We start from the raw sequence: 25063 nt of genomic DNA on the forward strand, positions 1-25063 counted from the left end.
GTGAACTAAAAAAAACAACAGTACTTGTTTGTACTTAAAGTGAAAAAATCTATGCAGTAAGAACAAATAAACTTTTATTAAAGATGCATTCTCAGAAAACAGAGACGAATGTGCATGTTGCAGAATGATAGTTGGAATATTAAGTTTCTTCTTGCAGGTTGCACAAAACCTTCAAAGTGAAATGCCCATTGAGTTGCCCTAAAAGTGCGTTAAGGTTTATCTAATGTAGATGAATGTGAATCTGGCAATGTTTTATTATATATCATGACAGTTCAGAAATGAAATATACAGTGATTAACACAAAAATGTTATTGCTCTATAGCATTTGAAATTAATGTACATACACAAACCCTGCCCTAAACCTAACAGATGGTGTGAACAAAAGCAAACTTGAGGTAAAAACGAGTTTACTGAAGCAACCATGCTATTTCAGCTTGCTTCTACAAGTCTTTGAGAACAGGCTGGTCAGAGATGAAACAGCTCCAAACACAACTGCAGCGAGGCAGCGGCTCAAGGACCCAGAGGTTTGGATGAGGTTGGAAGATGTAACTGAAGAACCAGAGTAGGCTGCCAGGTCAGGAGCGCAAGCTATCATGGAGGACACAGGGAGCAGGGCAGGAACCAACAAGACAAAACTAGACAGACTCGAGACAAGACAAGAGATAACAAAAACAAGAGCACAATACAAAAAATAAATCAAAAAAATGCAAACTAACTCTATAACTGCAATAGAAAAGGAAACAGAAGAAATGAAAGACAAAGAAATTCAAAAAGTAACCTTGACTAGTAAACGAGAGACAAGAAAAATAAATAAATTCTAGGAATAAATGACAAGAACTAAAACAAAAGAATATAAAACTAGACTGCAACCTTGCAAGAAAACGTCTCGGTTACGTATGTAACCCTCGTTCCCTGAAGGAGGGAACGGAGACGTACGTCAGTAGTGACCGACGAATTGGGATATCGCTTAGAGAGCCCTATCATCTTCGTGTAAACTAAAACAAGCCAATGGAATTGGCGTGCGATATTTGCATAATGCGCACCGCCCCCGTCAGGTGTATATAAATAGGAAGCAGATGCAATCGCACTCTGTTTTTCGCTGAGGAGACAACTGGTGTCCGCGCTACAGCGAGGGTACAGAAACTGTGGCGACGGGACGTACGTCTCCGTTCCCTCCTTCAGGGAACGAGGGTTACATACGTAACCGAGACGTTCCCTTTCAGTCGGTCACGTTCGACGTACGTCAGTAGTGACCGACGAATTGGGATCCCAACTAAAGCGCCACAGTTACGAAACCCCTTCCAGTGCCCAGCGCAAGCTCAGCCGCCCATAGCACCGGCTGGCGGTGAAGGGGGTGAGCTTACACCAAGAGAGTCTACTGCTGTCTAACCACTACCCACTAAGTAAACTAGACACACTGGGGAAGCGAACCCGTAAGGGACGCTGCGGAGACCACTACCTACCCAATGGGGGAGGAGTTTACGTGGGAATACACATATGGACTGGCCCGGGGGGCAGTACGCATATGGAGTCCCTGGGATGGCTCCACCTGGTAGGGGGAGACTCATCTGACAGGTGACAGCAGAGCTGGCTCTGCTAAGGGAAAGACACGGACTCGGCCCGTAGGGAGTTTTAAACCGTGGAAAATACACATATGGGACCGCTCACGTAGAGGGGTCACGACATATGGGCCCCAGCCAACAGACAGCGTCAGCGACGGATGTAGGTCTGGCATCAGACACTCCGCAATGTCCGAGCCGAAGGGGGAGGCGGAGGAACTCGACAGGGTTCGCCAAGCGGGGAACACGACTGGAGTGAAAGTATGCACGTATCCGGCCAGTGGTGGGAATGGCATTGCAAGCCGACACTTAGAGTGGGTACAACACGTCTACCGACTAGTGGATGCGAGTACACGTGAGGATACCGGCTCTACACGTAGGCTATAAAACCTAGCGAACGTGTTTGGTGTCGCCCAGCCCGCAGCTCTACAGATATCTGTCAGCGAGGCGCCATGAGCCAGCGCCCAGGAAGAGGCCACCCCTCTGGTGGAGTGGGCTCTCAACCCGAGCGGGCAAGGCCCAAGGAGGGAGACATCCTTCGCTCCTAACCCATCTTGCAGAAAGGAAAGCACGGATCCGACTGAACATGATCGGGGGTCCTCTCGGCGAAAGGCGCTCCATTCGACGAACAGGTTCCACTACAACGCATAGAGATTCCTAGTGGAAGGAGCTCTAGCGGAAGTGATGGTGTCTACGACCGCTTGCGGGAGATCACTCAGAACTTCCGCATCCCGTCCAGGGACCACACGTGGAGGTTCCACAGATCAGGACGCGGGTGCCACAGGGTGCCCCGTCTCTGAGTCAGGGGGTCTTTCCTCAGAGGAATCGGCCAGGGAGGTGCTGTCGCGAGGAGAATGAGGTCTGAGAACCAGGTCCGAGTGGGCCAGTACGGAGCCACTAACAGAACCTGCTCCCCGTCCTCCCTGACCTTGAACATGAGTTGTGCGAGAAGGCTCACTGGGGGAAACGCATATTTGCACAGACCCGGGGGCCAGCTGTGTGCCAGGGCATCCGTGCCGAGCGTGCCGCCGGTCAGGGAATAAAACCACTGGCAGAGGGCAGTTTCCGGGGAGGCAAACAGGTCTACCTGGGCCTCGCCGAAATGCTGCCAAATCAGCTGGACCGCCTGGGGGTGGAGCCGCCACTCGCCCGCAAGTGGATGCTGCCGTGACAGCTCGTCGGCTGCACGGTTGAGCACACCTGAGACACGAGTGGCCCGAAGGGACCTCAGATCCTTCTGACTCCACAACAAGAGATGGCGGGCGAGTTGCGACATGCGACGGAAGCGTAGACCACCTTGACGGTTGATGTACGCAACGGCCGCAGTTGCCTGACAACAGCTTCTTGAAGCGGGCCAGCGCAAGACGAAGCACTAGCAACTCGAGGCAATTGATATGCCAATGCAGCTGAGGCCCCGTCCAAAGACCTGTCACTGCATGCCCGTTGTACGTGGCCCCCCATCCCGTGGCAGAGGCATCTGTGGAGACCACAGCGTGCCTGGACACTCGTTCGAGGGGTACTCCGGCCCACAGGAACGAAGGGTCCAACCACCGGACAAGGGTGCGACGGCAGCTCGGTGTCACGGGGACACGGAGCGTGCCGCACTGCCACGCCCATCTCGGGACCCGACCGCGGAGCCAGTGTTGAAGCGGTCTCATATGAAGCAATCCGAGCGGCGTTACCGCGGCTGCAGATGCCATATGCCCCAGGAGCCTCTGAAAATCTTTCAGTGGAGCCGCTGTCCTGCACTTGAGCGAGCTCAGGCAGTTCAACACCGACTGGACGCGCACCTCGGTGAGACGCGCAGTCCGTGCGACCGAGTCTAGCTCGAGACCGAGACAAGAGATCCTCTACCCGGGGGCGAGTTTGCTCTTGTCCCAGTTGACCTGAAGACCCAACCGGCTGGGAGCTACAACCATGTCGGGTAGGACTTTGTACTGACATGCCCGACCCTCGAACGCAGACCGACCTAGGAAGGGTCTGTGTCGAGGCAGAATCGAGACATGAAAGTACGCATCCTTCAGGTCTATTGCTGCAAACCAATCCTGGGGACGGTCCAGGATTGGCCGTAGCCCACCGCCCTTTTTCGGTACAATGAAGTAGGGGCTGTAGAACCCCGACTTCATATCGGCTGGAGGGACCGGCTTGATTGTATCCTTCGCCAGGAGGACAGCAATCTCCACCCGGAGAACAGGTGCACTGTCCAACGACACCGGAGTGAAGTGGACAGCCCTGAAGACCGGGGGACGCCGGGCGAACTGAATCGCATAGCCGAGTCTGATAGTACGAATGAGCCAACTGGACAGGCTGGGGAGCGCTATCCACGCTTCCAGACACTGAGCCAGCGGGACCAAAGGCACCACAGACGCACCGGGGGTGGGGCAGCAAGGCAGAGAGGGACCCGACTCGGACGGCTTGGGAGCGGCCCGGAGTGGGGTCGGACTCTGCGAGGCAGCAGTGTGCATGGGAGACAGCGCACGGGACGCGGTATGCGCCACCACACTGCCGCCTGCTGGCGAATGGGGAGGGAGCTGTCAGCGGCGAGGCGGAGCCTGGCACACTGGCAGACACCCCTTGTTGTGACCTGGAGTTTGAGGAAACTGCTCCTTTTGTGGCAAAGTGGGTACCGCTGGACTCCGGAGAGCCAGCGGCGGTAGATGGACAGCCGCCACAAAATCCCCCCCGGCCCTCCTCCGGGGGTGGGAGAGCAGATGGAATACTCTCCCAAAGGGCAGAAACCTTCCGCTCCAGGTCGCCCGTCTCAGGGCCGAGTTTTCCCCGACCGCTTGCCACCGGGCTGGGCACCACGTCCGCGACCGGCACCCTGCTGTTTGGCTGGTGTAGGCTGCTGCTTTGCCAACTTAGCAGAGGCGGAGGAAGACGCAGGCGGGCGCCCTCGGCGACGAGCGGGCTGAGGCTGAGCCACGGGCGGCTGGGTGGAGGCAGCAGCGGACCGCCGTGGCATGACATGTCTGATAGCCTCAGCCTGCTTCTGTGCAGCGGAGAACTGTTGGGCACAGCTCTCCACCGCGTCGCCGAAAAGGCCGACCGGAGACACGGGGGAATCCAGGAACCGATGTTTGTCGGTGTCCCTCATGTCTGCCAAGGTCAGCCAGAGGTGGCGTTGCTGGACTACCAGACTAGACATCGCCTGGCCAACAGAACGCGCTGTCACCTTCGTTGCCCGGAGGGCAAGGTCAGTGGCAGCGCGCAGCTCCCCAAGCAGCTGTTGGTCAGGACCTTCCTGGGGCATCTGCGACAGCGCTTTTGCCTGATAGACCTGCAAAAGGGCCACCGCGTGCAGGGCAGAGGCAGCCTGCCCACAGGCACTGTAAGCTTTCTCAGTCAGACCGGCTGAGAACTCACAGGCCTGGGACGGGAGACGCGGCTCACCGCGCCAGCCAGCGGCCGTTGGACACAACTGCATCGCAACAGACCGCTCGACTGGCGGGATCCTCGCGTATCCCCTGGCTTCCCCGCCATCCAGGGAGGTGAAGGCGGACGAGGGACCAGGCCCTGTACGAGCCCCATACGGAGCTTGCCAAGACCTGGTCACCTCATCGTGTACTTCCGGGAAGAAAGGCATTGGGGCGGGACGCTGGATTTGACCAGCGCGACCCCCCCCCCCCCCCAAGTACCAATCGTCCAACCGAGATGGGCCGGGACAGGGTGGAGGGTTCCACTCAAGCCCGACGCACAAGGCGGCCCGGGAGAGCACAGCTGTGAGCTCGGGATCCGACTCGGGCAACGCTATCGTCCCGGGCGGCAGCACGTCCGAATCTTCCTCCCCCGAGGACTCAGGCTCACCTTCCGATGCAGCGATCGACATCTGATCCGCCGCCGGCACACCAAAGGTAACGGCTGGACAGTCCGTAGAGGGCCCAGCGGAAACCAACGGTGGCACAATGGGTTGCGGTGCTGATGAGGCGGCAGGGGCCCGAGGAGCGTTTCCGCTCGGCGGGGAAGCCCTGACCTTAATCCTCAGGTCACCCTTCCTATACAGCGCCGTACCGTCATTCCGGTTCCCGGGGCCGGAAAAAACGGTCGTACACGGCATAGGAGAGGGGACCCCCGCTACCTGAGACTTCAGGAAGGAGAGCCTCGACCTCAGCACCGCGATAGTCATGTTCCCGCAATGGGAACATGAACCATCCACAAAAGCTGCTTCAGCGTGCAGAATGCCCAAACACGAGATGCAACGATTGTGCCCATCAGCAGGGACCAGGAAACGACCGCACCCATTAACGCACAGACGAAATGACATACTGTCAGGGTTCGTCTGTAAAGCTCTTTTAGAAGGGGAAGTCAACTCACTCGTGCTGAAGCACCCAGGGAGTGACGCGATGTGTCAGGTACACCACTCCCTGACACACCGAGGAACCAGCCCAAATCGCTACACACGCACACTCTCTTTGTGTTGCTGTGAAAACAGCAGTTTTCGAGCTTATAGCTCAGCTCCTCGGAGACTCGCGACCTCGCTGAACGTGCCCTTTCACCAGCACTGAAAGCTCGCTGTAAATCCTCTTCTGTTTAGGCAAAGTTTTAGAATAAACAAACGAAGAAAGGAGTCTTCTAAACAGGACACCAGTGAATGGCTCCGAAGCGAAAGACAGAGTGCGATTGCATCTGCTTCCTATTTATATACACCTGACGGGGGCGGTGCGCATTATACAAATATCGCACGCCAATTCCATTGGCTTGTTTTAGTTTACACGAAGATGATAGGGCTCTCTAAGCGATATCCCAATTCGTCGGTCACTACTGACGTACGTCGAACGTGACCGACTGAAAGGGAACTAAAGAGAAAAGTAGGAACTTAAACTAGCAAAAACTAGAGATCCCCCAAAAATTAAGCTAGGCAAAAATAGAAAAAAAAACTGAAACTTGCAAAAACTATCAAGAGAATAAATTCAAAACTAGGCTTGGCAAAACACAATGCACGCAAAGAACACATGCATAGACATGTCAATGGCAAATCATTTTGGCTGCACAGCATCTCTTAAAGAAAATGGTGTCATTGTTCAGCTTAAATTCAGTATTGATTCATTCCATTGTAAAATTCAATAGATTAATTTAGGTAATTTATCTATATCAGCACTGGAGAAAACAGTGGTGTCATCGTCCAGCTCAGTTCTGTTCGCATACAATGGTGTCAATGCAGGCAGATCGAAAACATTGTTGAATATCATGTGTCCCCAACTAAGCAAGCCAAAGGCGACAGCGGCAAGGAACCCAAACTCCAACAGGTGGCATTAGGTGAACAACAGGAGACAAAAATGGACAGAGCAAAAATGGAGAATGATGGAAAGGAGCACAATATAAAGGGAGCAGAGCACATGAGGAACAGGTGAACACAATTAGATAAATGAGGACCAGACCAGGACTAAGGGGGCATGGTAACTGGAAACAAGAAAGTGGGATGAGAGGAGCACATGGCCAACACAAAGACAGAGCCATGTGCTCAAACACAAGACAAACAAGGAAACATTAAACAAGGACAAAGCTGACAATACTGTCAGGGCAGGATCCTGACAACAGAGGTCTCCAATCTCGCTTGTGAAGGGCAGAGTCAAGTCACCTTTATTTATATAGTGCTTTTTACAATGCAGATTGTGTCAAAGCAGCTTTACAGTGATAACAGGTATATAATTTTGGCTGCACAGCAGCTCTTAAAGAATAGTGTCAATGCAGGCAGATCAAAAGCACTGTTGAATAAATGTCAAGAATACTGTTGAATATCAAATGTCAAGTCAAATGTCAAGTGTCCCCAACTAAGCAAGCCAAAGGCGACAGTGGCAAGGAACCCAAACTCCAACAGGTGACATCAGGTGGCAAACAGGTGGAAAATAGGTGTTAAAATGGAGAAAAAAACCTTGGGATAAACCAGGCTTAGTCGGGGGCCAGTTCTCCTCTGGCGAACAGTGCTTATACGATTCAGGTTGCTATCATAATTTTGATAGGATCACAACATTCAAAGTATTTATTTCAGTTGAGGATCGTATTCATCATGCCAGTATGGACGGTCTGTTGAGGTCCTGCAAAGTTTAGCTCCAACAACAATTAAACACAATTAAACATTTTGCATGTCTCATTAATCAAACACACCTTATCCAGGTCTTCAGCTCATTAGTAGAGACTCCAAGACCTGAAAATAGTGTCAGAGAAACGAGACAGGACCAGGATTGGGAACCACTGCACTAGAAGAAACATTCAAGCAGGTGTGATGGAGCTAAACTCTGCAGGACTGAGGCTCTCCAGGACCGAGTTTGGAGACCTCTGCTGTACCAGGTGAGCTATACTGAGCAAGTTTAGTATGTAAGAAAAACCATATGGAGCTGATTATGTGATGTAAACATAAAAATGTATATTATTTCACAAATCATAGGCTATGGTAAAAGTGTTTTGAGGTCATAACTGTCAGATTTATGTTCAGTTTTTCCCTCCCCTGGTTTCACAGACAAGGTGTTTTAACTGAAAGTAACTTGCACTGACATATCTTAAAATATGGCAGAGCCATTGTTTTGTCTCAAGATGCACACCAATAATGTTTTTTTTTTTTTTTTTTTCTAGAGTATGTTTATAAAAGCTACTTAAATACCCTAATTGAAATAAGGCTTAATCCTGGCTTAATCTAAGCCCTGTCTGTGAAACCGGGCCTCTGTCTGTTTACCTGTCTATACTCCCTTGTTAGTTCCCTCAGTTACTGATTAGAAAGTAGTATTGATTACACACCTTTTTCACTTTCTGTTAAGTAGCGTCCCTTGTGTATTTCAACCTTGTGTTCTCACAGGTTTTGGTTCAGTGCTGTTTGCATTTATGTTGATCTCCAGCGATCTATATTAAAGATTTATTCTAGTATTTTTCTGTTTGTAAGGGCTGCTTACCACAAATGCTGTAACAATAACATAGTAGGATTGCACAAGGAACTGTGAAAATAAGTCTATTAATCAATAATCTAGTCCTGTAATCATAATTTGTTTGAAAAAAAAGAAAAGAAAAAAAAATTGGTGTTTTACTGCCACTAGTGTTCATTTCAGCTGAAATGCAGTGAATTGTATATAGGAATATGTACCTACAGCAGAGGCACATACCTGTATTTCCAATGGGTCTGTGTCTAGTATATTCATCTAATTTCAAGGATTTTTAGATATTTTAATTAATTATTTTCTAATTATAGACAAAAATACTTATTAAGAATAAGATTTATTTTTGTCAGAGGTTTTGTAGTGCTTCTCATTTTGCATGTGTGGCAATGCAGTTCACGCCTGCAGATACGTTAAATCAATGCAGAAGTTATTGAGCTGCATGGGTCCTTGGCATGCACAGATAGCAGGGTAACATTGAGGAATTTCGTCTTTTAATACTGTGACAGGGGACATAAATCTACATCACAGGACCTGAAGAGAGAAAGAGAGCGTGTGTATTTGAGAGACAAGAAGGAGGGAATGAGAGATGCTCAGATGACAGTGTGGTGTGATTTGCCACAAACCCTGCAGCAATTTTGCACCTTCAGCAAACTGTCCCTCCTAAGAGCCTCATTGAGTGGAATTCCAATTTCTTGCTGCACTTTGAGAACAGGTCTTTTGTAAAAAATGGATGCTGTGTGGAAAGAGAATGATGCCCCCAAGTGTAGTTTAAACAAAACGAATTATTCACTGCAGATTTAGGTCATAAAAAATTGCATTAGTTGCACAATACCCAGAGATTACAGAGGATTCAGACAAAGATCCAGAGCGATCAGTGCATTTTATAGTCTTATCGTTCCAACTGTATATTAGGTGTCTTTAACTATTGTGTACACCAAAAAAATATAATAACTATGATGGTTACAAAAAAAACTGCTACAGTAAACGAAAGAAAGATAGAAACGTTTTAGTGTTTCAGTCACCAATTTAATTACAGAGACTTCTTTTTTTGTCAAATGGTTAAAACTAAAATACAAATTACAATTTTTTAAATAGAAAAACAACATAATGATGTAAACCAGACAACTTAACATATTTAACATACTAAAAGAGATCCATGCTATTATGTTATATGAAATTTCATATATAAAGTTGCTAATAACTAAAAAGTTTACTGCATAAAATGGTAATTTTGAAGCTTGAAATATAGTCATTTTGCTTCAATAGTCAAACCCCAAAGGATACTATTTTTCAGTGTTTCTTCAACCCCACCCCCCACCCAAAATATATATTTAATGGTTTAATGGTCTCAATTTGAACTCATAAAAACAGTTCTAGTTCTCCTGAGAACATCAGCATAAATAATAAAACAAACTAAATACCCTTAATTATGCATATTAACAGCTGAACCTAATTTTGTTCATTTGACATCCTGAGTGATATTTATTAACAACCTTATACACTGCAATAAAATGGTTTGTAAGGTAATTTATAGTTTATATTTAAATTATGTTATTAAATATAACTAATATGTTATCGCTTTTTATAGTATCTAAAGTTCTATATATAATCACCTAAAATGAAATCATCATTCTGCCTTCTCAAACTCCACTACTGTGTTCTGTGTTTGCTTTCTCTGCTCCATCTTCCTGAATGTGTCGAGATCTCTGTGGTTTAATGATTACACGATTAAACAGTGTGAGGCGTGGACTGTTTGGTCGGAGCTGCTTCAGGTCACTAGAGGGGGTGATGATGTCACGACCCTGAGGAGATAGAAAGGAGGCTGTTACATTAATTTCTTTAAATTACATTAAATGTGTGTTTGAAGTTATGGGTTGTTATAGTTCACATCAGTACGGTTCCTAAAGTTAAAATCCCAATCATCTTCTTAATAAAGAAAGTGATTATTAACAATTAAGTACATTATATAAAATATATATGTATGTATGTGTATATATAGATAATTACATCATTTATGCTTCTGTAACCATAAGTCAATGTGATTTTTAGTGCATTTTTATAAAATCATGTTCATTAGCCCAATTCACATGAAGGACTACATTACCCACAATCCTGAAGAAAGATCCACCAATCAGAAAAGTCTCTTTTACCATGGAAATATAAACTAATGAACCTGTTCAACAACCTAATGATAATTTCCCTATTGAGAAATGAATGGGGGAAAATACTAGTGATCACTGTTGAGTATTAGGTAGATATAAAATGCTGGTAGTTTAATTATAAGTTTTATTTTAATATATTTACACCCACAATTATGTGTTAAATATGTATTATATGTGTTATATATATATATATATATATATATATATATATATATATATATATATATATATATATATATATATATATGTCATATGTCATATGTATCAACATAGTTTTCTCAATGAAAGCAACAGAGTACCCTGCATTAAAAAAAGGGATGGCAATGAGTCCTGAATAAGCTTCCATAAGTGACGATTTGGAAGTGAGAATGTGTTGTAAAAAGTCAATATCAGTACTAAAGAACGGAAAGCAGATGCTGTGACAGATGGAATTGACTGAGATACATGACTGGATGAATGAATGCATGACTGGATAATGAACGAATGGGTTGATTAATTGATGGGTTTCTCTTACCCTTCTTAAAGAGACGAAGAGGAAGATTGGGATGCAGACCATAGGAATGACTGTGAGCAGAGGTGCAAATTTGTAACTCCAGTCTGGCACAGACTGAACTGAAGACACAGAATTACTACCCAGCAGGCTATACAGCAGAGTAGCCTGAGGGGAAAAAAGAAACAAATTCCTGCTTTCAAAATTTATACTGGATTCAATAAAGAACTTATTTTACAATGGTTAACGAAATATGTTTTACAGTATGAACGTGCATAGTATAAACTGCACAAAATATATATTAACATCCTATATTGTTAATGTACCTAAAGACCTTGAACAATCTGAGCTCTGCAATACCAGCCTCAAAATGATTACTCAGTCATTTTATTTTTTTCATTTGAAAATAGCTTTGGATAAAAGTGTCTGCTAAATGGGTAAATCTAAATTTTAAGTAGTTATAGTTTGGCACTAGTCATTTTAAAGTGTGTAACAAAGACCAATAAAAATAAAAGAGACAGAAAACCAACAAAACTAAAAAATAAAGCTTCAAACTGGGGCAGACATACTGCACATATTGATTATTGAAGGAATTGATGCATAGCTGGATGGCCAATAAAACGTGAAATAATCAATGGTAAACTAATTAGCAAACTATGCAGATTGTACAGTAAACCAAAACAGTTATAGTGTGGCAGTGCTAGAGACAAAATGTGAACTCACAGCACAGATGAGAGGGGTAATGAAGAGCCAGCAGTACTTCAGCACAATGAATGGTGCGTATCCTATCATATCTTCAATATTGTCGTAGAAACGGTTTGCACCTGAAAACCAGTCATTTGTGTGACTTTTTTTTTCTTGTTTATCTTACACCCATTTTGAAGATTTCTTTTTGCAGTTATTACACAGTATTAGTTTTTGTGTGTGTGGGTGTGTAGTCCTGTTAAACCCTACATTATGAGGACAAAATGTCTCCACAAAGATGGAAATATCCAAAATCCTTGTGGGGATATTTTTTGGTCCTCATGAGGAAAACAGCTTATAAAATGCAGAAAGTCTTGTGCAATAGGTAGGTTTAAAGCCGGGACACACCAAGCAGACGGTAGGCCGTCGGGAAATGTCGAGCCATTCTTAAGCGTTGGTCAGCTTAGTTTTTTCGGGGTATTCTCCACCATTGAAACGCTGTCAGGGTTTTTTGGGCCAATTCAGCATGTTGAATCAGCCTCAGGCCATCAGTGAGAGAGAGAACTCTGATTGGCTGTTCAGCTTAGCGAACGAGTCAGTGCACGAGAATAAATGCGAAAGAAAAAACGTACAGACAGAAGGCTGTTATAATTTGAATCATCAATCATTCATTCATCTTACCTTTGAATGCACAAATATTTTCATAATAACACGAGCCAACTGGAATGAAGAAAGTGATCAGCGTGATTTATATTCAAAATGATAAGCAAGTGCTGATTTATTTATGGTTTGTATATCTGCAGTCCTAGTTTCATTTTCCCTTGTTGAATGATGAAAATAGACTAGTGATACCTGCCGATATAGACAGATATTTACTTACACACAGGTGCAGAACGCACATGCGAGTTGACATTCACCTTCAGTACTTTTGGTGTGGTCAAGTGCACCTTTTTGGCTGGGACGCAGCCAACGAGAGATGATAACACAGGCAACATTCGTCGTTTGTCGCTGATAGTTCTTTGAAATTGGCTTGGTGTGTCCAGGGCTTTAGGGTTATGGGATATACGATATACAGTTTGTACAGTATAAAAATCATTATGTCTATGGAAAGTCCCGATAAAACGTGTGTGTGTTTGTTTGTGTGTCTTTAAATTCCAGGGATAATTTTATTAGTTTTATTTAGCATAGGGCTAAAAGATATGCTGGTAACACTTTAGAATATTGATCTAAGCAGGACTAATGAGTAGTACTACATTAACACTTCAGCTACTAATAACTCATATAGAAACAAGCTTAACTAATCACTAAGAAATATCAAATTTAGGAGATAGTTCCATATTAGCTAATCACTAATTACTGAATGAGATTATCATCATTAATAACTGACAAATTGTAAAGAACATTATTGTCTGTCTGAGACATAATCAGTCATCATTTTTACTCTGAATATAGTCATAAAATGCATCACTAATTACTCAAGTGTTACCTAGTCACTATGCAGGAACTAGTGATCTGGACCATTATTATATATATACAGTGGAAAAACATCTTTTTCACTTTAAAATAATGCTCCAGATCACTAGTAGTTCTTGAAGATTTTCTCTTTTTTTTTACTCAGAACATGGTCATAAAATGCATCACTAATTTATCAAGTACCTAGTCATTCTTCAAGAATGACTAGGTACTGTTTTCACTTTAAAATAATGGTCCAGATCACTAGTAGTTCCTGCATAGTGACTACGTAACACTTGAGTAATTATGCATTTCATGATCATGTTGAGAGTAAAAATAAAAAAAAAATAAAAAGACAATTACTCACATCTCAGACATTTTAATGTTGTGATTAGTAATTAATTAGTAATTCTTTATAATTTGTCATAGTTACCTATTAGTTATTCATGATGCCAATCTCATTCTAGGCATTTCTCAATGTCAAGGAAGGATCTTCGGAAGCCAGAATTTCGAGGATGCTACGTCATCGGCATCCGTCGAAGGACTGTTCCAATGTCGAGGATCCTCGGAATTCATTCGAAAAATATCTCACATACAGGAAAGGATGCATATGTGTAGCCTTCGCGCTCTTCGCTGTCTCAAATCACCCACAATGTACGCAGCTTTGCGATCTTGTTCAAAAAAAAAAAAATGTCTGACGTTAGCGGGCAGTATGCTTTCAAATGTAAGTATATTTAACTTACGTTTGAAAGCTTATTGCCCGCTAACGTCAGACATTTGTTATAACTGTAGTAAATATGTCAGATAAATAAAGTTTAACGTTTAAATGCCAGTACAAATTACTACCGTATTGATATTATAAATTATACAAATACAAATTACGTTATTGATGGCTAACTGAACCGGACCGTCATTTAACAATTGTTAGCTTGGTTGCCGTCCCCGGCATTTCTTTTATAAATAACTAGTTAGGTTGTCCAAAGTAATTTAACGTTAATATTATACCATTATTGTCACGGTTCATGAATCCGCTGTCTCATTCTGGTGTCTGTGTGTTCTGTAGTGTGTCACCTGATTGTTCGTGTGGGCGTCGCCGCTGATTATCTGATCAGCGGCAGCTGTTTGCAATCACACCTGCCTATATAACGCCTTGATTTTCGTCTCATGTTTGTCAGATCGTTGTTTGGAGTCCTGGTGTTGTTGTCTCGTGTTTGCTCGTGTTGTTTGTTCCTTGGACTGGATTTCTCGTTGTTGTTTCCTGTTTCCTGTTTCATCGTTGGATTGTTCTCTGGATTTCACCCACGGATTACACAGCACTGGTTCACGGACGCACTTCACCAGTCACCATTCATCTGGACTCTCAGCGCCCATCGAGGTCCCTGCGTCACCACTCTCCTGCTGTGTTCGTTGTGTTATCTGTGACTGACCATCTGTGTGTGAAGCTCTTAATAAAAGAGATTAACTTGCTATTGCATCCGTCATTATTTACGTGACAGAACGATCTGACCAACTATGGATGCAGCAAGCTCAGCAGCTTTGACGGAGTTCATCAACCACAGCATTTCCCGCATGGACCAACAGCAGGAGAGTATCTCTTCCACCGGACGCGCAGTTCAAGCGCTGGTGACGCAGGTGTCTGAGCTCTCCCAGCAACTTCAACAGCTTCGAACTCCCACTGCACCACCCCCACCGCCGATTCCCCCCACGCCGCTGGAGCGGTGGGATCAGCCTGAACCACGCCTTCCTGTTCCTCAGATTTATGCCGGTGAGCCGAACTTATGTAGAGCGTTCTTGAACAAGTGTTCCTTGCATTTCTCGTTGCAGCCACGCACCTTCAAGAGGGAAGAATCCAAGGTGGCTTTTGTGATCATGCTCCTGACAGGGAAGGCAGCATTGTGGGGAACGGCGGTGTGGGAGAACCAGGATAGAAGCAGGGTAACTGCACGGTCGCAGAATATTCCATCGAGTTTCGCACTCTCGCGGCGGAGTGCCGCTGGAATGAGGAGGCGCAGTGGGATGTGTTCCTGCATGGGGTGGCCGACCGTGTCAATCGAGAGATCCATGTCTTGGATCTTCCTCAGACACTCAACGGACTCATCGATCTCGCGCTGCGAGTGGATGCTCGACTTCAGAGACTGGAACGTCTAGAATCTGCTAACGCTAAGCCTCATGGAGCGGAGGGCCGGTTGGCCAATACAGTGGACACGGTCGGTTCCTCTTTAGATCCCGAACCCATGCAGGTAGGGAGAGCTCGGCTTTCCCGGGAGGAGAGAGAAAGGCGGAGATCCCAAGGCTTATGCCTCTACTGCGGAGCATCAGCTCACTTCCTCAGGTCTTGCCCAGTAAAAAGATCTAGTCCGGTAGTAAATCTGAGGCTACTATCGGGTGGGATCTCCGCCGAGAAGTCCTCACCATCCACCCTCCTCCCGGTAAGACTGAGATGGGCGACTCACAACATCACCTGCCAGGCACTCATCGACTCCGGGGCTGAGGGGAACTTCATGGACACCAACTTTGCACAACTTAACAGTTTACCCATCATCCCACTCACCCGCCTGATCACTGTCGACGCACTCAATGGACAGCGACTTCCCAGCATCTCTCACTCTACGGACTACGTTACTCTCATCTCCTCTGGCAATCACAATGAAGACATTCAGTTCCTCCTCATGGACTCACCTCAGGCACCTGTCGTTCTCGGACACCCCTGGCTCACCAAACACAACCCTCGGATTGACTGGCAGCAGCACACCATCACCGAGTGGAGCACTCTTTGTCACAGGTCTTGTCTGTTGTCTGCTTGTCCCACTGTGTCTGTTTCTGTGTTACAGGAGAAGGCGGTGGATTTGTCTAACATGCCCGCAGAGTATCAAGACCTGAGGGAAGTGTTCAGTAAGTCCCGGGCTGCTTCCTCTCCCTCCGCATCGTCCCTATGACTGTGCCATAGATTTAGTACCCGGTAAGTCTCTGCCTAAAGGCAAATTATACTCTCTGTCCGCTCCCGAGAGGGAGGCCATGGAGAAATATATTACTGATTCTCTGGCAGCGAAATTCATCCGCCCTTCCTCTTCTCCAGCGGGGGCGGGGTTCTTTTTTGTGGGGAAGAAGGATGGGTCTCTGCGACCTTGCATTGATTACCGAGGGCTGAACAACATCACGGTAAAGAATACTTATCCTTTGCCGTTGATGTCTTCAGCCTTTGAGAGGTTGCAGGGAGCATCCGTTTTCACTAAATTGGACTTAAGGAACGCTTATCATTTGGTTCGCATCAGGAAGGGGGATGAATGGAAGACCGCGTTTAACACCCCCAGAGGACACTTTGAATACTTGGTCATGCCCTTCGGGCTGTCCAACAGTCCAGCGGTCTTCCAGGCACTCGTCAATGACGTGTTGAGGGACATGGTCGATCAGTTCATTTATGTCTACCTGGATGACATATTGATATTTTCCTCGTCTCTCCAGGAACATGTTCAACACGTCAGACGAGTGCTTCAGCGTCTGTTAGAGAATGGGCTTTTTGTCAAGGCGGAGAAATGCGAGTTTCATGCACAGTCTGTTTCTTTTCTAGGGTACATCGTCTCGTCTGAGGGAGTTCGCATGGATCCTGACAAGGTTAAGGCTGTGGTGGATTGGCCAAGTCCAGATTCCCGTAAGGCCCTACAGAGGTTTCTGGGGTTCGCCAATTTTTACCGGCGTTTTATTCGCAATTTCAGCCAACTAGCCGCACCTCTGACCGCCTTGACCTCCCCTAGGACGACCTTCAGGTGGTCAGATGCAGCGGAAGCTGCATTTGCTAAACTGAAGAGTCGCTTCGTTTCGGCTCCCATCCTCATTGCCCCTGATCCTTTGCGTCAGTTCGTGGTGGAGGTTGACGCGTCAGAGGTGGGGGTAGGCGCAGTTCTATCCCAGCGTTCTCCCACGGACGATAAGATGCATCCTTGCGCGTATTTTTCCCATCGTTTATCTCCAGCCGAACGCAACTATGACATTGGTAATAGAGAGTTGTTGGCAGTCAAATTAGCGTTGGAGGAGTAGCGTCATTGGTTGGAGGGTTCGGGGGTACCTTTTATCGTATGGACAGATCATAAGAACCTTGAGTATATTCGATCGGCTAAAAGACTTAACTCCAGGCAGGCTCGGTGGGCACTTTTTTTCGGACGTTTTGATTTTTCTCTATCGTACCGCCCGGGCTCCAAAAACATCAAGCCCGATTCTTTATCTCGCATTTTTGATCCTTCCGAACGCCCGTCTACTCCCGAGTGTATTCTTCCCGAGACATTAGTGGTCTCCACTCTTACATGGGAGGTCGAATCGAAGGTCCTGTCGGCCTTAGAAGGGGTAACGCCTCCGCCCGGAGGCCCACCGAACCGTTTGTTTGTGCCGGAGAAGTTAAGGTCCTGCGTTATCAAATGGGGTCATTGTTCCAACGTGGCTTGTCATCCAGGGGTTAATCGGACCAGGTTTTTGCTTAAGCAACGATTCTGGTGGCCTGCTATGGCTCGTGACATTCACAGTTTTGTTTTGGCTTGCTCGGTTTGCGCCACTGGTAAGACTTCCAATCGACCCCCCAGATGGGTTACTCCAACCGCTGTCTGTCCCTTCGGGACCTTGGTCCCACATTGCGCTAGATTTCGTTACCGCCCTCCCACCCTCCCAGGGGTACACGGTCGTTTTGACCGTGGTGGACCGGTTCTCGAAGGCGACTCATTTTGTTCCCTTAACCAAATTACCTTCTGCTAAGGAGACAGCGGTTACCGTCGTAGACCACATTTTTCGGTTACATGGCCTCCCGATAGATGTGGTGTCCGACAGGGGTCCCCAATTTGTGTCCAAATTTTGGCAAGAGTTTTGTAGACTGCTGGGCGCGACTGTCAGTCTTTCCTCTGGGTTCCATCCCCAGACCAATGGGCAGACCGAGAGAGCCAACCAGGATTTGGAGCGAATGTTGCGATGTTTGGCGTCCAAGAATCCTTCCTCCTGGAGCCAACAACTCTCTATGATTGAGTACGCACATAATTCATTACCAGTGTCTTCTACGGGCCTCTCTCCGTTTGAATGTAGTATAGGTTACCAGCCACCTGTGTTTCCCAGTCTGGAATCTGAAGTCACGGTCCCCTACGCTCACGCCTTTGTCCAGAGGTGCCACCGCACTTGGAGCAGAGCCCGTGAGACTCTGCTGCAGGTGAGGGCGCGCATCAAGGCTAAGACTGATCGCCACCGGTCGAAGCCTCCCGTATACGTCGTTGGTCAAAAAGTGTGGCTTTCTACTAAGAACATTCCGCTCCGCTCCGTTGCCAATAAATTAGCTCCTAAATTCATCGGCCCATTCCCTGTCACCAAGATCATTAGTCCGGTGGCAGTCCGACTCAAATTACCTCCAGCGTACAGGAGGATTCATCCCGCCTTTCATTTTTCCAAAATTAAACCCGTTTTTCACTCTCATCTTAATCCGCCTACTCCGGTTCCTCCACCGCCGCGACTCGTAGATGGGGAACCTACTTATTCGGTCAATCGCATTCTGGACTCTAGGCGGAGGGGACGCGGATTCCAGTACTTGGTGGACTGGGAAGGTTACGGTCCGGAGGAGAGAAGTTGGGTTCCTGCCAGGGACATCCTGGATCACTCCCTCATCGATGATTACAATCGACAGGTAAGGAGCTCTGGGAACGCCGTGAGGCGTTCCTAGGAGGGAGGGTACTGTCACGGTTCATGAATCCGCTGTCTCATTCTGGTGTCTGTGTGTTCTGTAGTGTGTCACCTGATTGTTCGTGTGGGCGTCGCCGCTGATTATATGATCAGCAGCAGCTGTTTGCAATCACACCTGCCTATATAACGCCTTGTTTTTCGTCTCATGTTTGTCAGATCGTTGTTTGGAGTCCTGGTGTTGTTGTCTCGTGTTTGCTTGTGTTGTTTGTTCCTTGGACTGGATTTCTCGTTGTTGTTTCCTGTTTCCTGTTTCATCGTTGGATTGTTCTCTGGATTTCACCCACGGATTACACGGCACTGGTTCACGGACGCACTTCACCAGTCACCATTCATCTGGACTCTCAGCGCCCATCGAGGTCCCTGCGTCACCACTCTCCTGCTGTGTTCGTTGTGTTATCTGTGACTGACCATCTGTGTGTGAAGCTCTTAATAAAAGAGATTAACTTGCTATTGCATCCGTCATTATTTACGTGACAATTATACCATTCACAGCGTTATTCATAGCTTTCTCGTCTTTTTTAGACCTTTTCACTGACGTAATGACGCAATGACGCAATGATGTGCACTTGCTAGTCTGTTCAATTTACGTGTTCTCTGAATACTAAAGAGGAGCCTCGCCTAGCCTCTGAAGGAAGTGACTTGGAAGGACCAGTCCTGCCAAGGAAGTATCCTTGACACTGAGAAACGCCTTCTGTAATTATTGATTAGCTAATAAGGAACTATCTTAGTACTAAATTCGATATTACTTCGATTATTTAAGCTTATTTCTGTATTAGTTAATAGTAGTAGCTGAAGGGTTAATGTAGTACTACTCATTTGTCCTGCGTTACTTCCTGCATAGTTACTTAGTCATACTGCAATGTAATTACATAGTAATAATTATTTAGTACAATAATTATTTATTATTTAGTATGATAATTATGTATTTGCTGCAAAGGTTAGAAAAGTTATTTTTAATATACAATGTAAATAGTGTTTTTTTGTGTGTGAAACAGCATTTACAAACCAATTATTTCCATAATGTGATGTATAGAAACAAGATGTTCAATAAGAATAATACTTGTACTGTACTTGTACTTTATGTCAAATACTAGGAATTTCACAGGAAAGTGTTAATGTCTCATACCATAAACCCAAGCGACAACAATCGTCTCAAAGCAGGCGATAAAGAGCAAGTTAATTCCACTCGGGCCGTAGGTGTCCATCACAATGAACAGATGGATTCCTCCCTAAAATATTGCATAAATAAAAGTTAGACAATATCTAAACCAACCTATCTATCTATCTATCTATCTATCTATCTATCTATCTATCTATCTATCTATCTATCTATCTATCTATCTATCTATCTATCTATCTATCTATCTATCTATCTATCTATCTATCTATCTATCTATCTATCTATCTATCTATCTATCATCTTCTTTATACCTTTGTGATGAATGGCAGTCCCAGTAAGAAGCAGATGATAGCTATCCCCAACACCAAAACTTCTCGCCGCTTCCTTAGAACTCCAGGAAACAGATCTGTGAGAGCTGTGGCTAAACTCTCCACACACACAAACTTTAAAAGACATAAATATAATACCTCATACATGTGGTCAACCATAAAGACTCACAAAATACATATATATATAAAATATCATATGTTATATATAATATAATATCTGTATATGAACTAATGAACCTGATGAACCTGCTTTTTTCTGCATAAGTGATGTTGAATAACTGTACCTGGCTGTCAAGGCCCAGCAGGAGTACCATAAGAAAGAAAAGAACAGACCAGAACTGAGGTCCAGGTAACAGAGAGAGGGCTCGAGGATATGCTATAAAAGCTAATCCAACACCTGCAATAAAATAATAATAATAATAATAAAAATAAACATCAAATTATTAAAAAACAAATTAAATTATTTCCTATTTTTTTTATCTATTTTTTTTAATAGCTAATTTTATTAATAAATGACATCAATATTTTGTGTCTTAAATAATATTCAGACTATACAAGCCACAAGTGTTGGTCTGAGATGCTCTCTTGTGGTCATAAGCAACATAGCAAGAGACCGTAATACACTACAGGGCCTCACTTGCAGTGTTCAGTGAGGTTCAGATCTGAGATTAGTGCAGGTCTTTCCCACCACAATCCATACATTTTTTTTCCTTTTCTTTTTTCAAAATATGCATGGGGCATAAAAGTCACTGTGCTCTTTGATACACCCCATTGCACTGTAAATATTTGATTTAGAGATTGCATCTGAAAGTTTTGTGATGGAAATGATTTGAGGTGAGAATATTATACATTTCAGTACTTTTGCGAGTGAATTTTATATATATATATATATATATATATATATATATATATATATATATATATATATATATATATATATATTGTTCACTCGCAAAACCTTTGCTTTCCCATGAGAAACGTTTATGTTCCCCCAAGAAACTTTTGTGTTCGCTCACAAAGAACTCAAAAGTGTTGTGAGTGAAGCCAAAGTTTCACTGAAGAACGCAAAAACTTTGAAAACTATATTTTTTCCTCCCATCTCATATTTTTTTTCATCACCATGTCCCTTTAGGCCAGGGCTTCATAAAGCAAAGTTTCTCAGGGAACACAAATGTTTTGTAAGAAAACGCCAAGTTTCTCTGGGGAATACAATAATTTTTTTCTTCAGAGAGAACACAAAAGTTTTGTAAATGAACAAAAAAAACATTTCACATTTTCTTCCATCACCATGTCCCATTAGGGGCTCCATACCCATACTGTATTATATCTCGACAGCTAATATATTCTCGTAATAACAATATCTACCTGATGATGCAATGTCTTCCATTGGTAGATCTAGCTGATGGGCCATGAACCCCAGAATAGAAAAGACCACAAACCCAGCAAAGATGCTAGTGCAGCTGTTCAGAAGACAGAGTGCTATACAGTCCCTGTGGAACACAGAATACAGATAAAGTGATGAATGATGACTGTTGTATGTATCAGGGAGTAAAATGGGTGGGGTGCTGAACATTAATGCAGAAGGTTACTGACTTATAGCAGTCATTGTTGTATTTGTTATAACTGCCCAGCGCTGTGAGGACTCCTTGACACACAGCATATGAAAAAAACACCTGAGTGCCAGCATCACACCATACCTGCAGAAAAAGACATAAAGAACATATAAAAGTAAGTTGTTCTTCCAATTTAGCTTCCCTTGGTGGAAAAAGTAGTACACTTTAGCATACATTAAAAGAGTCATTTTTATGGAAATAATACACACTAAAGATGCAATATGTAAAATTTCTGTCCGCTAGAGGTCGCTAGAGGCCTATTCAAAACAAAGGCGTAGCTTGATGACGGCAGGTTTGAGCGCGGAATCTTAGGACATGTGGTCTTCACATCACAGCCCGTGGAAACAATCGGGACAGGACTCTGGAAGAAATCATGTTCATGGATGAGATTATTAATGTTACTGTAGTATGAATTTAGAGCAGGACCGAGTGTTGAGGGAGCTGAATGAGGCCACTGGAACGACTGCGTAACACACGCCTCACAAGCAGCAGTACTTTAATTATGCCACAGTCGTCGGCGTCACTTCTGCTTTTCCGGTTATGAGTATGAGGTAACACAGCTCTGTTTATCATATTAGAGACATTTGAGTGCGTTGAAAATGATGTTATAACATTATACTGTGCATTCGCTCGGCAGCTGCACACTGCAGTAAGCTAGATCGATATTAGAATATCATATTAAATACTGGATGGCTTGTGTTGATAAATGGCAAGCAATTAATTTTAAAACGTACTGTATGATGGAGAAGATTCTGTATTACTGTTACTAAAAATAAAGCTGTATCTGATTATGCTATGTTAGCTACTTGTTTTTCTCTGAGGCATGGTAAAGCATGGTAAAAAAAAAAATCAAGAAAATTAGATTTAAACAATAAGATTAAACTTGTTGAGCTATATAACAACAATTAGTTTTCTGTCTATAAACATAACCAAACAGTAGTTCCCTTGTCTATTAAAACATGTAATATATTAAAGCGTCTTTGAGGTTTCCATGTTTTTTGCAAAATAAAACCGGGTAACGCGGGTATGACGCAATTGACAGGCGACTCCTCACACGTCCCGGAGCCTTGGTTAAAATTGCAATTTTCTCACAATTTACAAATAGTTGGAAACATTTGGGATATTGTAAGTACTCAAGTGAACAAAATATATAACACTGGCCTAGTGGTTTTTGGATATTTTACTGCAAAAATCTTACATATTGCACCTTTAAAGAATATAGTGCAAACTGAATATAATGTTCCCTATCTCTCAGTCACAGATTTACAACATTATGTCGAATGACAAATGGGGTCTCATTTTGGAGCCCCAATCACCTGTGAGTTTTAGAAAAACAGGCAATGGAATTGGCAAGCCACTCCCCTGTACATACTGGTATATAAGATGGTGTCACGCATCCACTCATTCAGAATTTTGCTTCGGAGCTGAGTGGTTGCACAGCGATCACTTTTCCAATCACCAAAGCAGCAAAAGAAAGACGAGTGCTACGGAGATCATTCTTGCTGGTGGAGAGGTTTCGCTAGTCTAAAAGAGCAGTGCACAGTTAAGTGCAGTGAAATTCCCCTACTCGGTCAAACATTCGAGTGCCATGGCATGTAAATTCCACTTGCCAATTCCATTGGCCATTTCTCTCTAACTCAGAGAGGATTGGGGTCTCAAGTGACCCAGTTTGTCAGTCGACATAACATCTCCATTCCCTCCATCAGGGAACGAGGGTTACATGAGTAACCTATATGCTTTCAGATACTTGGAGTATGGCGCATCGCAGAGCTAGTGATGATCATTTCGTTAGTTAAGACCCTTATTCCTCGGCTGGGATCATGTAGAGCCCTTTGAAGCTGCATTGAAACTGCAATTTGGACCTTCAACCCGTTGTACCCTGTTGAAGTTCACTATATGGAGAAAAAGCCAGGAATGTTTTCCTCAAAAACATACATTTCTTTTCGACTGAAGAAAGAAAGACATAAACATCTTGGTTCTTGGTTCTAACATGGTTAAAATGTTGAACGGGTTGAATGTGCTGCCAAATGTACTGAAAAAAAGCATTTATGACTAAAATATACTTTAATGTCATTTCTGTTCAAACTTGTATTTCATGTGCTTAAATACACATTTGTAATAATGAAGTTGCACTTCAGTACATTTAAAGGGGTACTTCACCCCTGGAAAGCTGAATGTGTATTTAAAATTGGTCATTTATGTAGTAGAAATGTGAAATTATTTTTGAATTTAGAGCTTTCTAGACTGAGAAAAGGCAGAAAATGTATTTTTGACTAATGTGGATGAAAGACACCAACTCCCAGAATGCACTTGTTTTGCTGCCCTTGCGAGGCCACACCCAAACCACGCCTATCGGTTACAGGCGGCTTTACCAGGAAAATTCAAACAACTAGGCTTGCTTTATTACATATTAAATCGTGAGTTAGTTCATACATTTACAGCGAAATGGTGCTAAATTGCTTTGTACCTGGATGTACACCCAAAACCAGGAAAGGACAAGTAAGTTTCCATCATTTTCCGATTAAGTTAAAGATTTGGAGTGATGTAAACAGTGGCTGCGGGCCATCAAACACCCGAAATTTGGAGATGACACCGTAATAGAAAACCTAAAAAAACCCAGAATATGTAGTCTCCATTTCAAGCACGAGGACTACGAACCAAATATCCTTGCAATGAAGAGAACCATTCTGAAGGACACCGCGATACCATCGATATTCACTTTCCCAGAGGACGAACAGCCTGGGCATCTGGCACTAAGCGTATTCGCCCAGAGGTAAGACTTGCTGATACTAACTGCAGAACCACAGAACCATACGTCATGACAGTCTGAGGACGACAGTGCCAGACTAACAGCCTGAGGGCGGAAGTGGGCGGAGCCAATTTATCTCCGTAGGCATCGCTCCATTTGGAGCATTTTAAAGTTTAAAACCATGTTAATGTGAAATATTGTATTAAAACGATCTAACTGAAATTATAGATATAGATTCACATTGTGTTAATAGCTTAATCATATACACAATCACGTTAATATATATATATATAGCCTATGTGTGTATTAAAATCCCCTTGTAACCTTTTAATA

General features: G+C 44.3%; 1 protein-coding gene across 1 annotated transcript in view; it reads right to left on the bottom strand.

The window, feature by feature from the left end:
• Positions 1 to 9778: 9778 nt before the first annotated feature.
• The window catches only part of LOC137024604 (sodium- and chloride-dependent GABA transporter 2-like), a 43005-nt gene continuing 27720 nt past the window's right edge, over positions 9779 to 25063 (bottom strand). Inside the window, exons 9-16 of the mRNA XM_067392346.1 lie at positions 21962 to 22065; positions 21734 to 21858; positions 20653 to 20765; positions 20351 to 20482; positions 20046 to 20148; positions 11801 to 11901; positions 11102 to 11245; positions 9779 to 10227 (exon numbers count right to left, since the gene is read on the bottom strand). Coding sequence (XP_067248447.1) covers positions 10066 to 10227; positions 11102 to 11245; positions 11801 to 11901; positions 20046 to 20148; positions 20351 to 20482; positions 20653 to 20765; positions 21734 to 21858; positions 21962 to 22065 — 984 coding nt within the window. The 3' untranslated portion in view covers positions 9779 to 10065. The remainder of the gene's footprint in view (positions 10228 to 11101; positions 11246 to 11800; positions 11902 to 20045; positions 20149 to 20350; positions 20483 to 20652; positions 20766 to 21733; positions 21859 to 21961; positions 22066 to 25063) is intronic.

Source organism: Chanodichthys erythropterus, chromosome 8 (assembly GCF_024489055.1).
Source record: "Chanodichthys erythropterus isolate Z2021 chromosome 8, ASM2448905v1, whole genome shotgun sequence".
In the NCBI taxonomy this organism is placed as follows: domain Eukaryota; kingdom Metazoa; phylum Chordata; class Actinopteri; order Cypriniformes; family Xenocyprididae; genus Chanodichthys; species Chanodichthys erythropterus.